The 14,981-nt window shown below is 52.4% G+C and overlaps 5 protein-coding genes across 5 annotated transcripts; 2 read left to right on the top strand and 3 right to left on the bottom strand.

The window, feature by feature from the left end:
• Positions 1–1,215: 1,215 nt before the first annotated feature.
• On the top strand, positions 1,216–1,950 carry PV08_10127 (uncharacterized protein; the record flags this gene model as incomplete). The annotated part of the gene is made up of 1 exon (XM_016384442.1): positions 1,216–1,950. The coding sequence occupies one exon, from the start codon at positions 1,216–1,218 to the stop codon at positions 1,948–1,950; it is 735 nt and encodes a 244-aa protein (XP_016231044.1).
• Positions 1,951–2,470: 520 nt separating this feature from the next.
• Positions 2,471–3,298, bottom strand: PV08_10128 (uncharacterized protein; the record flags this gene model as incomplete). The annotated part of the gene is made up of 1 exon (XM_016384443.1): positions 2,471–3,298. One exon carries the CDS (start codon positions 3,296–3,298, stop codon positions 2,471–2,473), a length of 828 nt encoding a protein of 275 aa, XP_016231045.1.
• Positions 3,299–4,413: 1,115 nt separating this feature from the next.
• PV08_10129 (uncharacterized protein) lies at positions 4,414–7,098 on the bottom strand (the record flags this gene model as incomplete). The annotated part of the gene is made up of 2 exons (XM_016384444.1): positions 4,414–6,840; positions 7,054–7,098. The coding sequence occupies 2 exons, from the start codon at positions 7,096–7,098 to the stop codon at positions 4,414–4,416; spliced, it is 2,472 nt and encodes an 823-aa protein (XP_016231046.1).
• A 461-nt stretch (positions 7,099–7,559) lies between these two features.
• On the top strand, positions 7,560–8,186 carry PV08_10130 (uncharacterized protein; the record flags this gene model as incomplete). The annotated part of the gene is made up of 1 exon (XM_016384445.1): positions 7,560–8,186. One exon carries the CDS (start codon positions 7,560–7,562, stop codon positions 8,184–8,186), a length of 627 nt encoding a protein of 208 aa, XP_016231047.1.
• A 596-nt stretch (positions 8,187–8,782) lies between these two features.
• PV08_10131 (uncharacterized protein) lies at positions 8,783–10,537 on the bottom strand (the record flags this gene model as incomplete). Its single annotated transcript, XM_016384446.1, has 1 exon — positions 8,783–10,537. One exon carries the CDS (start codon positions 10,535–10,537, stop codon positions 8,783–8,785), a length of 1,755 nt encoding a protein of 584 aa, XP_016231048.1.
• Between the last annotated feature and the right edge of the window lie 4,444 nt (positions 10,538–14,981).

Consider the following 14,981-nt stretch of genomic DNA (forward strand, 5'->3'; position numbering starts at 1 on the left):
TATCTGGACCAATTGACACCAACATGAGACGGAGACATCTGATGAACATTCGAGTGAATACTTGACCCCATGATTGGCAATCACCCCTTATCTCAGATAAGCATCACGGCATTCGGCTGGTCTCAGGGACCTAGGTAGGTAGGCATGAATGGATAATTTGGTACGCGTCACATTGTACGCGTTGAAGTACCTACTTACTTCTTCTTCTTCCTCTCTTATCTTCCTGCTTGCCGGCGGTGCACCAAGTGACACGGCTCCATAAACTCCCAAGACGGACTTGTGTACGCGTCGTTAGTCTTTTGCTCGTCGTTAGTCTTTCGCTCGCTAACACAAGGACCAAGGGTATCCAGGTGGTTACAGTTGCAGCTACCGAAGTTTGTACTTTAGTAGACTGACTATCCCTTCAGCACGTCTTGTTCTAATCGGTGGTTTTAGAGTTGTCGATGAATCAATAGTGCTTTTTCTAGGCCCTGGTCTACTCGGTACCTACTGTATGTACTAACGTTAGTTACCCATCTACTTAGTTTGCCCTAGTAGGTCCCTTTAGGTACCTACTTTTACGTACATGCAATGCCCACCGGGAACAAGATATCGACGACATGCTTGACTGTCAGTATTCCAGGGAGATGGCTGAGCTACTGATAGGACACGTAGAAGCAAAATCCACCCATCCATCCTTCAGCAATTGAGCACTGACTACATACGTGGTTAGTAGAGGTAAAAATAGGTTAAGTACTACTGCATCTTGACAGGGAAAGGCAGCGTCGAGAGTCTCGGCCAAAATCTTAAAGTTCAGGCCTCCCAACCGGGCGATGGAAGTTTTAGCAAAGCATCATCTACTCGTAGTGTCTCGCTCGCCGTCTGCACGATTATTCATTCACCACCACCACCAGCCCACCACCATCCCCCGGATGTCGATTTGTGTTTGTTTTGTCACTTTTGACGTAAAGATTACAAGTTCCAGCCGTCAAACAACGTGGTATAGACGCGACTCTTTTTACCTGGGGGACTATCCACGGAGCTAAGAAGATCACCTATGTACCTACCCGAAACCGAGTCAGCCTAGTTAGTTGTCTGAGAACGACTACTTACTACAGGTGATAGCGGACGCGAGAGGAAGAAGAAACTTGCTCTGCAAGCTGACGAGCGAAACGACTACCGACCACGGACCACGGACTAACACTCGTACGTGAGACACAACCTCCCCTTTGAAAAATGATGATTCCACCGAGCGACACCGACTACGCGCGCGCTCTCCTGGCCCATCCACCGTCTTCAGACCCCGCCGCCGTCCAGCACACCATCTCAGCTCTCTCGCTCCAGGCACACATCGAAGGGGGCTTCTTCGCCGAGACGGACCGAGACAAGCTCCTGGTGCCGAACCCGTTCCAGAACCTGCCGTTGCTCGCCAACGCGACGTCCCGGCAGAAGAAGGACCTGGACACCTCGGCCACCCGCAGCGCCAGCACCACCATCTTCTACCTCGTCGCCCCGACTAGCCCGGTGGGGTACTTTCATCGCAACCGCGCGAGGACGGTGCACACGCTGCATCGCGGGCGGGGGCGGTACGTGATCCTGCACGTCGACAGGCGTGACGACCAGGGCAGAGTCCCCGTCGAGTCGTTCGTCGTGGGCCAGGACGTAGAGCGCGGTGAGAAGTTGCAGTGGATCGTGGAAGGGGGGAAGTTCAAGGCCAGTTTTTTGTTGCCTGACACTGCTGCTGCTGCTGCTGCTACCACCACCGAGGCTGCCGAGACGGGAGTGAGTGAAAAGGGTCTCTTGATCTCGGAGACGGTCGTGCCTGGATTCGAGTACTCGGATCATGATTTCCTCACGGCAGAAGGAATGGTGGAGTATCTCGACCCCAAAGAAATCGAGGAACTGAGATGGTTGTTGAAACGAGGCGAGCAGGACAGATTGGATGAGGCGTTGAAGTCGAAGAAGAAATGAACCGAATGGGTGTCATGTTATGTTGGCGTGTGCAAGAGTCATCCATTGGAAAAAAGATAGGAGGGAACAGTGGTGGGATCACTCCTGAGTCCACCTCCACCTTCCATCTTCATCGTCATGGCATTGACCGCCAGCGTAAGTGAGAGTCATGGACAGCAAAAGTAAAAGTCTCGTTGGGATGAATCGAATTCAATTCGCACTCACTCACTCACTCATTCATCCATACATTTAGCCATGCATATATGGTACACATACATAGCGACGCGAGCATTATAGAGCCATCGGTAAGGGCTTCAGTAGATTCATTCATGTGCACATTCAGACACATCCTGATCTGCCTCACATCACACCACCCTCGTCTTCCCAACGCATACATTCACACACAATACACAATACACAGGCAAGGAGGGAGATCCGCCAATATACCTCGGTCATGCAAGGAATTCGTATCTGTATGTGATGTGTATGTGCATGTATGTGCGTGCGTGCGTGGGTACGTGTATGCATGGGTAATCACGGGTTATAACAATTCAACATCCCCCCTTTCCACTCCAGCCTTGACATCCCTCCATCTCACGATCCAAATCTCTCCCCCTCTCATTCTCAACTCTACAGTCGGCCCGTTATCCTCGTCGTTCTGATCATCATCATCATCAGCAGCAGCAGCAGCACCGGCGGCGGCGTTTTCAATATCGTCCTCGTTCCCCCACAGCTCCGCGAGACACCTCACCACGACGGCACTCCCCACGTCCGGTCCCTCCACCATGCTCACGCCGGCACTGACGTCGTCCAGCCTCCTCAACCCGGCGGGAAACGCGCTCAGGAAACTCGCGTCGTAAAACTCGCCCAGGAGCGCCTGGTGGTTCGCCACGAACTGCGCCTCGGCCGCGCTCAGGCACGCGGTCTTCCGCTCCGTCGTCAGTCGAAGGTAGTACGTCGCGTACTTTGTCAGCTTGGCCAGACGGACCCTCAAGAAACTCCGCACGAGGAACTGCGTGCGCCCGAGGTCCGTCTGTAGAATGCTCAAGACGAGATTGGAGTTTTGCATCCCACCACCAGAAACGGACGCTTGACCTCCTCCTCCTCCCACTCCGTCTCCTCCCACGCCCGCAGCCATGTCTTCGATCCGACTGATCTGGCTCTGCACCCGACTCATCACCCTGTAAAGCAGGTCCGTGGGGTACGGGAGCAAATCAGGCGCGCACCGCTCCGACGTCCACGCCCGGACAAGTAGCTGGTGGTCGGTGAATGTATCCGTGTCCGAGGCGCTGTGCGATAATGAGCCCGTCGCCGCCCCCGCAGCTGGTCGTGAGACGTCAGCTAGAATGTCAGATATGTCGAGATCCATGCTTATTTGTAGTGTCTATCTTCTTCGTCTCCCCTTCTCCCCTTTTGGCGCTGCTTCCTCCCCCCACCCAGGCTGCTGAGCACCTTTTTTTTTTAATATGGAGAAGGATCAACCACAGATCAAATGGTGGGGTGGAACTCCTCAATTGTCGTCTTGGTAATTGTCGGCTAGTAATTCCCGTCGGAGCTATAGTTGTTGTCGATCCTCAGAGCTCTCTTTGATGACGAACGTGAAAGAAATATCTCCTCTCGGGGGAGGGCGAATGCTGGCTGGCACCAAGCTAGCAAGACGAACGCTCGGAATCCGTCTTTCTCGAGAACGCGCGTCGTTTCGTGCGATTCCAATATCTCCCAGGCATAAAACCCTTCTGTTTCGTACACCGCTCGTCGCAAAATACACCCCGGTAGAGTACCTATTACATAGGTAATAGACGGAGTCCTTTTGCCCCCGGGGGAGGTTTGAAAACAAATGATTTTTGGAGATATGGTGAGATGGTCGTAGACCAACAAACCGATATGTGCGGTCGGGTCGGCGGCGACTTTTAAACAACTTTTGTATTTCTTCGAATAATCACAATTGAGGGACGCCCGTTCAGTGTCCTGCACTCTCGGTGATTGTAATTCGTCTTTCCTTCGGTATGGATGCTGTGTCTGCGTGGTAGAACAGTCGAGGTGGACGCAACACGGACGCGTCGAAAAGGAGAGCGATTCACAAAGTTAGACTCCCCCCTGTCTTGGCAACGGAGTGGAAGCCTCAGCCTTGCTATACCCATATACCGCCTCAACACCATCTACTCGCATCAGGGAGTCAACAGCTCGTGCACAACATCTACATTACTACTGTAGCTGACGAGAGAGTATTAATAATGAGCACTTAAGAAGTCAATTCTTATTGTAAGCATGGTGGCTTTCTGTTTTAAATCGATGCTACAACAGCCTGTCTGATCTGCTCATGACCAGGCTCCAAATCGATTGAGAAACACTAAATGTGTGCTCTTCAGCCCTGACGCCACGCTAATGCCCTTTGTGATGCCTGTAACATACATGCTCATTTGAATCATCATAACTGAACTCTCGCCTCATATCTTATCGGCAAGCCAAATTCTTCCCCTCTCTTCAAGCCATGTAGACGTATGAAGGTTGGGTTGGGTCGGGCCCACGTTCCAAAAATTCTCGGTCCATCAGCGACTCAATCCTCTTCTTGATCATGTTCACGTCCGGTTTAAATCGTGCCGATAGTTGTGCCAGTGTCTCCGTCATCAATTGTGAGTGGGAGAGATTCTTTCTCGACTTCATGATCCGAACAATTGCCGCGTCGATGACGTGCCCTCGTTCTTCGTCGGTTTTCTTCTGGGTGGCTCGACGTTCCTCACTGTTCTCAACCCGGTTACCTCCGCCAGACACCACACTGACCTTTATTTTAAGGTATTGGCTCGAGAAGCCCTCGTTAAAAGAGAATTTGTCACTCGGTTTAACCTCTTTATGTGGCGGGTCCTTCTTGAGCACTCTCCATTTGGCCACCAAAGACAGTGACTGCAAATTTCGGACTAGGTCGGCTTGAGGAATGTTTGTTTCGGCTTGAATTTGCTCACAGGTAAGGCATTCTCCAGAGGGCAAGTCGTTGAATAGCATCAAGATGACCATTGCGTACGTTGATACATTCAGCTCATATCGTCTAGTTTTGCCGTTGTTAGTAAAGGTTGCTCGTATATCCGCATCTCCAAGGTTCGGCACCCATTCCAGTCGCCGTCCGGTATGCTTGTCTAGGTAGAATTGCTCGAAACGTTGTCGGACTTGATCTACAGTTGATGGCCATTTGATCGTAGGTCGTTTCCTTGAGTCGTCATCGTCATCTTTCCTGATGGTTTCAAAGGGCCATGTCGTTGAAGTCAATACTCTACAATCCAGCTCCACCCGCTTGGGGTCTGGGTCTCCAAGTGAATTGACGTAAGTCTTGTACTGCGCACTGAGGTTGTCGGACAATTCTGTATCCCGGATGAGTGCTTCCAACTTCTGCGTGAATTGGTTGCCAATCTTCATCTTCATCTTGGAAAGCATCAGTCGCTCCATCTCTCGGCTGACGGACTTCTTCATCAATAATCGCTTGGCCATGTGTCTCTTGTAGTATCTCTCGAAGATGTCTTTGTTGGCGAGGTACTGAAGTAGTAATATGCCATTATCGAGAATGGCGTCGACTTCGGCATCCGTCTTGTCCTTTCCGCCACGCTTGAGGTATTCATCCAAGAAGAGTGACAAGTGCTCCGGACTTTGATCGTTAGCGTTGATAAAATCTTGAAATGATACCTCTAGAGCCTTCTCCATCACGACGTCCTTTCTGAATGCCTCAACCCAGAACCTATCGTATTTGTTTCTCAGCTCCAAAACTTGCTCAACCCAATTGATTGCGGCTTGGGTTTGTTGGCTCAAGGACTTTTCGGCTGGGGCTTTGCCGTCGGCAGGTCGCTGAGGCGGCTTCGCGGCGGGCTGTGCTTCGCTTATGACATTGGCTGCCTTATTAATATCCGAGCCTTGTTCAATAACTCGCTTCTGAAGAGCATCCCGCAATGCACCTTTTCTCTGGTCAACTCGAGCAATAAGATCATAAACGTTGGCTAAATCTTGGATCTTGTCGTTGTCCAACATATTCTTGACACCAGTGCCTTCCATGTTGATGACTTCTCGCATGTGCGCCTGGATTAGCTCTTGCTCCACCACAGACTTAATCTTCTGCTCGGTAGTTTGCGAGATGGTCTGTTTGCACCTCTCCTCTTCTTCCGACAACCTCCTTCTAGCGTGTGTGCAGAAGGTGCTCGCATCTGCCTCCGCAAGAAGTGCCTGACCTTCCGACTTGTAAAACTGACGACTGGCCTCGAGGAACTTGGGTTCAAAAGAAGTAAGGTATAGCTTTGTGGTTTCCTCTTCAGTGAAAGACTCGTACAGGCCTTCCAACATGTAACAACACTGTCGGACTAAAGAGCGGTCGATGACTTCGCCTTTTCGTTCCATTCTTATCATGTCGAGCAAAACGGTTTCGAGAAGAGACAGAGTGTCCAACGTGGCATCTTCGCTGAAGGGAGCTTTGAGTATTTCAAGTCGGAAGGTAGACATGCTTGCAGCATATATCGATGGTTTACCTCCATCGTGACTCAGATACTTGTCCATGTACATCATAACGTCGGTGATCATGCCCATTGACAGCGTATGGTGGTTGAAGGCGTCCTTAAGGGCTCGAGCAAAACGCTCGCCTGCGATTCTACGCTCATTGGAATCCCCCACTGTCGTCTGATCGACAAGGCCCACGGTGATCGAGGGGTTGACTAGCGATAGAATCTTGGTCCGAATGTTCTCCCGCAGCCAGACTTGCTCCAACTTGATCACCCGGTCATATAACAGATCTGCCTTCTTCTTTAAAACAAGCTTGTAGCACTGCCGAAATAATTCTTCGAAGGAAAGACCGGAAGCACTTTTGCCAAAGATTTGCGTAAAGGCCGTGGCGATGGTGTTCCAAGTAGATTCGAAGTCGACATCGCCTTGGTTCAGACCCTGCCGTAGACAAAGTTGTTAGCAATTGATTCTTCCAGGACTGGACGCGGGGCTGAAAAGAAGTTCCCTTCTGCAGGACCAGGTCGGCATGGCAGTGCCACGCTATCTGTGGGGTGAGGGAACGGACAGTAATCGAGCCATGATTCCTTTGAGAGTCGCTGCGACAGTCCGTCGGAATATGGTGATGAAGAGAGGAAAGATCGCAATACATACACGTCGAGGCGCCCTTATCTTTCCCGCTCTTCCTCTGGCCAGCATCGTGGCGGCGGTGCGTTGCCCGCACAAGACCTGTCTGAGGCTCCGGTATGAAAGAGCGTGGGGGAATCCAGACTGCGAGACAACGACGTCGCGAGACGATAGGGTTGCGAAGGAGAGTTTGTCTCACGAAGTGGGATGAGACGGGGGAGGAGTTGGTCTCATTGTCACCGGAATGAACAGAAGTGAAGGCGAACTGGACTGAGAGGCGAACAACCCATGGCAATGAAAGCCTTGGGGTGAATGTTCGGCGCAGCTGCGATTCGCTTCCCCGAACGGCTTTACTATTCGGGACGCTAGAAGTGCCAAGACTCGACAAGGCTGCGGCTAAATTGAGGCAAGGCTGAACTCCAATTGCGACTGCGCTTCGGAGAACAAACAACCCAGGCTCAAGAAAGAAAAACCGCCGCCTCCTCACTTTCCTCTGCCAGTCTGTGTATCCAGCAATATTGCGGTCAACGATCATGCAGTCATTCAACGCAATAGCCCGTCGGCTGATAACCAGCCGCAACGCCCCAAATCCTCTCAGACGGCAACTCCGCCTACAATCTCCACTGTCAAAACCCTCCTTCACGTCCAGAGCGCTTCTGACGACTCGTTACCCTTCCTCATCCTTCAAGCGACACAACTCTTCTCTCACCGTCCCTGGAGGACAGGCCCAGGCGCAACCATCAAACGATGCGCCAGCATATCATCTCAGCTTCACTTGCAAGCCTTGCCTACACCGGTCGACACATCGCATCACCAAGCAAGGTTACCACTATGGCACGGTGCTGGTGACTTGCCCTTCGTGCAAGAATCGCCACGTAATAGCAGATCATCTGAAAGTCTTTCTTGACACCAGCAAGACGTTAGAAGACATCCTCAAAGAGAAATTGGAAGCCGGGGAAGACTTCACCAAACTACTGAAGAAAGGGAAATTGGGCATCCGTCCTGGTGCTTTGGTTGGAAACGAGGGCGAGGAAGACCTAGAATTCTGGGAAGATGGCTCAGAAACCCAGCATAAACCTTTGGTCAACGAAGCATCTCCAACAGGAAAACCATCTGCAACTGACGACCAGATATACAACCCAAGATATAAGAAGACATGAACACTACTGGGTTTGACGATGCTTGGTTGCTTTCAGTGCGGATCAACTTGGATGGCACCGTACCGGCTGAAAATACGCAAGACCATCTGACTGTGGAAAGCGGAAGACTACGCCATTGATGGCAAAGTCCCTCCATTCAGCACAGGCTGTTCGATGACTTGACACGACTGAACGAACTTACTCGGATGGCATGAAACCATATTCAGTCTCATATCACTAGAGTGTAACTATTCTGGATGGATACAATGCTATCGCCAAATCGATTGCTTTGGGCCGTGACAACCACCGGTACTGTGTCTCCCTTCAGTATTCCACGCTACCATATGTATTTTCACCACCGAGGCCGATGAGGAAGCCAACCTCTGCGCTGTGGCTGAATAGAGATTTTATCTCAACTCTTGAGCAAAATAGCTCTTCTAACTCTTGTATTATATAGACGTAGATTAATGGTTATGAAATGCGCTACACACTCTGCTATAACTCTACACTACATGATGCTTGTTCTACTTTTTACTCTAAAAGCGAAGACCTTGGCTCGATATATAAGGGGGGATATCCTCTCGTGTCATCATTGTCAGACCAAATTTGTCTCGGCCTCATGCACCATTGAGCACGGTCTCGTTGAACAGATACACCCTTCCTTCCCATGGACTGAGATAGTCCCCGACCTCGTCGGCACTGCTCACGAGGAGCTCCTTGCGGGCGGCCCGAAGAGCAACGGGGTAGTGCATCGGTTGCTCCTCGTCGGAGAAGTTCAGAAAGACGAGGAGAGTGGCTCCGCCGTCGGGATGCTTCTTCGTAAAGGTGAAGACGTGCTGATCCCATTTGTCCCAGACGTCGAAGTCGCGACTGAAGATCATGAGCTCGGGGTGGTCCTTGCGCAGCTTGATCATCTTCTTCCAGAAGCTCAGCACGCTCCTCGGGTCGTCCAGCTGGTTCCCGACGTTGACGTTCTCGTAGTCGTCGTGGACCCTCATCCAGGGCTTGCCGGCGGTGAAGCCGGCGTTGGCGCTCGAGTCCCACTGCACCGGCAGCCTCGCATTGTCCCGCCCGACGAGCTGCAGGCCCCTGAGCGTCTTCTTCAGCCACAGCCGGTCGCCCTTGTGGTGGAGCAGGACCTCGTTGTAGGCGTTGATGCTGTCGACGTCGCGCAGCTCCTCGACCCCCCAGTGGATGGGGTAGTTGTACGTCCCGATCTCCTGGCCCTGGTACAGGAACATGGTGCCCGACAGGGTGCACATGAGGATGGCGAGCATCTTGGCGGCGCGCTCGCGGAACGCGGGGGCGTCCGTGGCAAAGCGCGAGAGACTGCGGCCCTGGTCGTGGTTCTCCAGGAACACCGTCGTCCAGGCGTCGGTGCCGCGGAGGAGGTCCTGCGCCTTGCGGACGGCGTCCTTGAACTGCGGCAGCGTGTGTCGGTGCGCGTGGTGTTTCTTGCCTCCTTCGTTGGTCGTGGTGCCGAGGTTGACAACGTCAAAGTCGAAGACGCAGTTGTATTCTCTCCGCGCCGCCGACACGTACGCCATGACCTCGTCAGCGCCGGTGTGTGGGAGTTCGCCGACCATGAGGATGTCGCCGTACTGGTCGAGCACGCGCTCGCGTAGTTCCTGGAGGAACTCGTGCATACGGGGCCCGTTGACGAAGTATTGGAAAGCCACTTGGCAGTCTTCACTGGGGTTGACGACCGGCGCGTCTGGGTAGCTTGTGTCTTTGGAGTAGAGATTCGCCGTGTCGACGCGGAACCCGTCGATGCCCTTGTCCAACCAGAATTTGACGGCTGATGAGTAGATTGCCGACCGGGTCTCTTCGTTCTCCCAGTTCAGGTCCGGCTGTCCTACGGCAAACAGGTGGAGGTAGTACTGGTCGCGTTCGGGGACGTATTCCCATGCGCTGCCGCCGAAGATCGAGGCCCAGTTGTTGGGCGGCCGGCGTTGGCCATCGACTACCTTTGGATCACGCCAGATGTACCAGTCTGCCTTCGGGTTGGTTTTGTCTCTGCGTGACTCGAGGAACCAGGCGTGCTCGTCACTCGTGTGGTTCACGACCAGATCCAGGATCAGTTTTATGTCGAGGTCGTGGCATGATTTGATTAGGTTGTCCATGTCGGACATTGTGCCGTAAGGAGGATAGATGTCCTCGTAGTTGGAAATGTCGTAGCCCATGTCCTTCTGTGGCGAGTCGAACATTGGAGATAGCCAGATGGTTTCAACGCCCAGGTCTTTCAGGTATGGAAGTGTGCTGATTATGCCAGGGATGTCCCCCATGCCATCGCCGTTGCTGTCCTTGTATGATGCCGGCCATATCTGGTAGCAGGTACTGGCTTTCCACCAGTTTGGCTTTGACTCAGACATAATGTTGGATTTTCACTTAGGGCGAGAAAGAAGCGCGGCGTCAATACCTCGACGACGGGGAGAACACACAGACACACCCACTCTCTGTCTCTGCATACAAAGTTTTGAGAGAAGTACAAGTAGCTCGTCCAAGGATCTGATCCCGCTTTATTCGACAACATCACCCCTTACCCCGGCTTCCCATAGACCTCGTCTCCAACGGCCATCACGGGATCGATAATCCTGCTTGTAACTCGGCCAGAGGTACGAATAGGGTAGGCGGCCCTATCATATCACGGTTGATCTGCGGTCGTTAACGACGCCAACCCGCGAGAACTGCCTGTTCATTCGCCTGGAGAAGCTCCTGCGACGTAGAGAGAGTGGTCAGTTTGAGCGCATAATTGTCCGATACGTGAGCATTTCGCCGAGGATATGGCCGGGCACAAGGCTGTGCCTCGGCTCGGGAAAACTACGGTTCCGAGATGAAGAAAAAGTCGAGCAGACAAGATACAGTGCCTACGTCCAGGCGGGTATCCGCGCCGGGTACCGTATGCAGCTTCCTGAATTCATCCCAGGATGCATGGTTCCATTTGGAAAAGGATTCCAAGCGCGGTTGCAAAAATCGATGACGTTCAATGCCAGCTTGCAGCTGGTGTGGGACGACACTAGGTGCAGTAGTTGCAATAGTTCTCTTGTTCGGGCATCCCTGCTGGGATTCAGAATGCGATCAAGAAAAGATCGGATTCGCTTAGGCAAAAGCGTTAGGATGGTGATGCATAGCATTCGATACTATCGGGGCACCTGCATTTGTCGTCTCGACAGGGATTCCTTTTCGGGCTGTGGCAGTGCCGATTGAAATGCAGCCAAACAGCCCCGTCGAACCTTGGCCCAGGCCCTTCTGCACCAACGTTGCCGGGCCGCGATGGCCAGCCAAGAGACAGTGGCGGGGGAATCTCTGTACACGGTTTGTCGCGCAGGTGGGAGCATTGTGGCAGGCCCTACACTCCGTCCTTTGCAAAGGTACGGGGCCCTGTAAGTCTGTAAATTTTCGTCTCGGATGTGGGCAGCCTGTTCTGGATGTTGCTCCTTTACGGACACCCAAGCAACGAAAACAGGAGGACAGGCGTCTGGCCAGGTACGAATGCGGATACACGGACAGCTCTGCTAACTGCTAGGTGCATACGGCTTGCAGCTCTCTGCTTCGCTTAGACATGCGACTAAATGTCTCACAATAGCCGCCTTTGGCTGTCGCTGGGAAAAGTTCTTCCCACGTTGAAAACAGATCGTGATCGATCGAAGCGATTATTGAAATCTGGCATGACATGATGAAACTTGAAGGCTGGTGGAGGAAGAAGAAGACTCCTCGTTTACGCGTCTCGCGTCGAAGGCCCGATGGGGACTGCACGTGATATTCTGCGACAGTCGGAACTAGTACGACCAGCCACATCTTCCCCCCTGTTCCCAGGACAGCCAGAGATGGGCAATTGCACATCCCCATGATTGTTCCTACGACAACCTAAATTACTGTTTCTGACCTCAGCTGACTTCGAGTGTTGATGACGAGTGTCTGTTTCCCTCCCTGGATACTCCCTGTTGGAATTAGTCAAAGGCTGAATGTGAGGAACCTGGCTCCGCGGTCGTTCTTCATCGCGTAGCTGACCCTTGACATCAAGGAGTCGAGAGTGCCTTCCCATCGACAAACCGAAAAGTTTGTCTACAGATTAATAATGGTGGCCTCGCTATGGGAAAGCTTCAGGATTGTGCGGGGGCTATGTCGCTTCACAGGGCGTTAAGTTTGATGGCTCAAGTTCACATGGTTCTTTCATATTCCTGCTTCAGGGTTCACGAGAGGCCAGGCCACAAGGATCACATTTCCTTTGTGTTGATCCCTGCCTGCTAGGCAAATCACTCTACGAGTACTTTTACCAACGTATAACCCAAAGTGCATACATTGAGGCCCTTCGTATTGGGCCTCAATTGTGGGGAAGCGCAGAATTCACAGGCTTCATAATCCATGACAAGTCGATAGGCGAATTTCAAGTTCAAGTGTTGCATGTTGTTGGCTGCCGAGTAGCCGAAAAATAATAATTGGAGGAATGACTGCTTATTCAATCGAACCTGATCATCTGGGTTCTAGTTGCAGTGCATTCTTGTGCGATCCAGCAAGGTCCCCCCTTGTTCTGAACGTGGGCCCCCTGCTCAATAGCGTAACAGATAATCTGGTCGATTCGACAAGGAGTAGGCCCGTTGCCGTGGTTGCGCTAACGTGTTCGAGGAGAGGTGAACAGATACAGCATGGCAAGAATCCCGGGATTCCTGCAAGGCCTTCGCAGGTTCCGGCCGGAAGACGGTGTGGCGATGAACCTAGCTGCTGCTATCCTCAGTCCCTGAAGCCGCAAGGGCTGGGCTTTTTGTGGAGGATACGCATGTATTCTCCAGTGTGCCGCATCGTTGAACTAAATCGCCCCCTTCTCAAGACCAGGAGTAAGAACTGTCGTCCGAGTCGAAGAGTAGTGTGGAAGAGAAGCGGGAGGCGTCACTCCTGGATTAGGGATGGGAGGCATGTGCTGCTATCGTATGTCATTGTAGCAAAGTCCTTCAGTTCAACCCTCCAGTTCGAAACCCGACAGCAGCGGATGCTTACGTAGAACGGGAGGGGTATGAGTAGACTGAGGTTTGGAGACTTCATCAGCTGAGATAACGAAAAGGCTGGACTCAACCTTAACTCTGTCCCTATAGTACGTGAAAAGTGGGCCAGGCCAACCAGAGGCCGGACTGACTGAGGTCATCGACGAACTTGAGGTGGATGTGTATAAGTTCGTGGGTCATTTAGTTGTATTGCGCGATCAGCGGAGCGCCTGGGGGCGTAAGGTACGTGATAATGAGTTATGGAACTGAACTGAAGCTTGGTGTGACTTTTTCAGGGTCTGGGAATGATTAAGATCAGGGAAACCGACTGTGCCCAGCCGTGAGTCTCATAACAAATGCCAAGACCTTGCGGGCAGGACGGGAAGCCATTCAACCAGCAGTTGCTGCTTCACAATTAAGCTTAGAGATAGAGCTAGGCCAGGGGGAGTCTAGCGCCACACTCTATTTAGATCGCGTCCCTCGCCTCCACTTCTTACAGCTCTCAGTGAGGAATTTATACTGGGACTTCTCGCCTCGGCCAATGCCATCCGCAGCCGAACGGCCCGCTAAGCGCTGTGGACTTGGTCGAGCATACTCCGTACAAGACGTGCAGGTTACCCTTCCGTTCGCCCACCACCAAGTTCGAAAGGTAGGTAAGCACCCAACCTGTGATGCTAGTTCGCAGGCTGCACATAACTGACCCTCCATAGCTTGCAGTAATGTCCGTGAGGTGGATGTAGGATTCTCGTTCAGCATTTTGCAGAATGACTCTGTCCCTGCAGTGAGCGATAGGACAAACACACCTAGCTGAGGAGCTGGCACAACGATTGCGCAAGGTAGTTTTCTCTGGAGAAGATATCCATTGAAATATGGTGCTCCCCGATATCTCATTCCTCAGGAACTGGTGGGCCAGCCAGAAGCAATGTCTCGTGCATACGTATTGTACAAGGCGAAGCGGGCGGAACGCTTTCCCCCCGCTTTACACTTGGACTGCCTAGCAAATGAAAGTGCCCTGCGTTGGTGACGATGATTACTTTACGAATCTTCCCTGCGTTCACGGACACTTGTCCACACACGCACTGCACCAATGGTGAATCGAGTCCCCTCGTCAGCATGTGCCTGGACAAGGTTTACATGAAGGCGGGACAAAGCTGGAAAGCGGGCTCAACGGAGCCACTCAAACCACCGTATTTTTTGTTCGGATGCCATCCGAACATCCTTGCTGACCAACCCCTGCCTCAGTTTCGGCCCACCAAGAAATTGCCCATCTAAACACGTCCTTTGTGGCTGTCCGCATTAACTCTTTCGGTTCTAGAGCGTTGCCCACATTTCCCAACAGAGGCAGAAATCGCTTCGACCGGATGTAGCCACTGCAGCTACTGTATGTGCTCGAGTTTGCACGGGCGGTGAGTAGTGTTTCGAGGATGCAGCATGGCAAGAAGAGCTGACTGGTTTTGCAGGGTCGTGCTAGAGTGCTGGAATCCCCTTTCCCGCCTGCCTTTGGTCAGCAAACGAAATATCCGCGACAAGTGTGCAGTCTAGTCGAGAGCCAGGCGTTCCAACAGTCCCGGATTGGATGCAGCTGCCCTCGTCCTGATAAGACAAGATCCTGGGGTACAGATGTCCGTACAGAACTAGCAGCTAAGGGCGCAACCAGGAAGCCCTGGCGCCAAGGCCTCATCAGAACGGTTATACCCTGTAGAGGGCTTATTGTCCTTCATGACCCAACGAAGATCCAACCTCGGCATGCCACCGCCCACAGTTTGTCATCGAATCATGTCCCTGGAGTGCGCTGATCCAGGATGAACCACCCGGAAACCCCTCACAGGCTCAAACA

The sequence above is a fragment of the Exophiala spinifera genome, assembly GCF_000836115.1.
Source record: "Exophiala spinifera strain CBS 89968 unplaced genomic scaffold supercont1.8, whole genome shotgun sequence".
Lineage (NCBI taxonomy): Eukaryota > Fungi > Ascomycota > Eurotiomycetes > Chaetothyriales > Herpotrichiellaceae > Exophiala > Exophiala spinifera.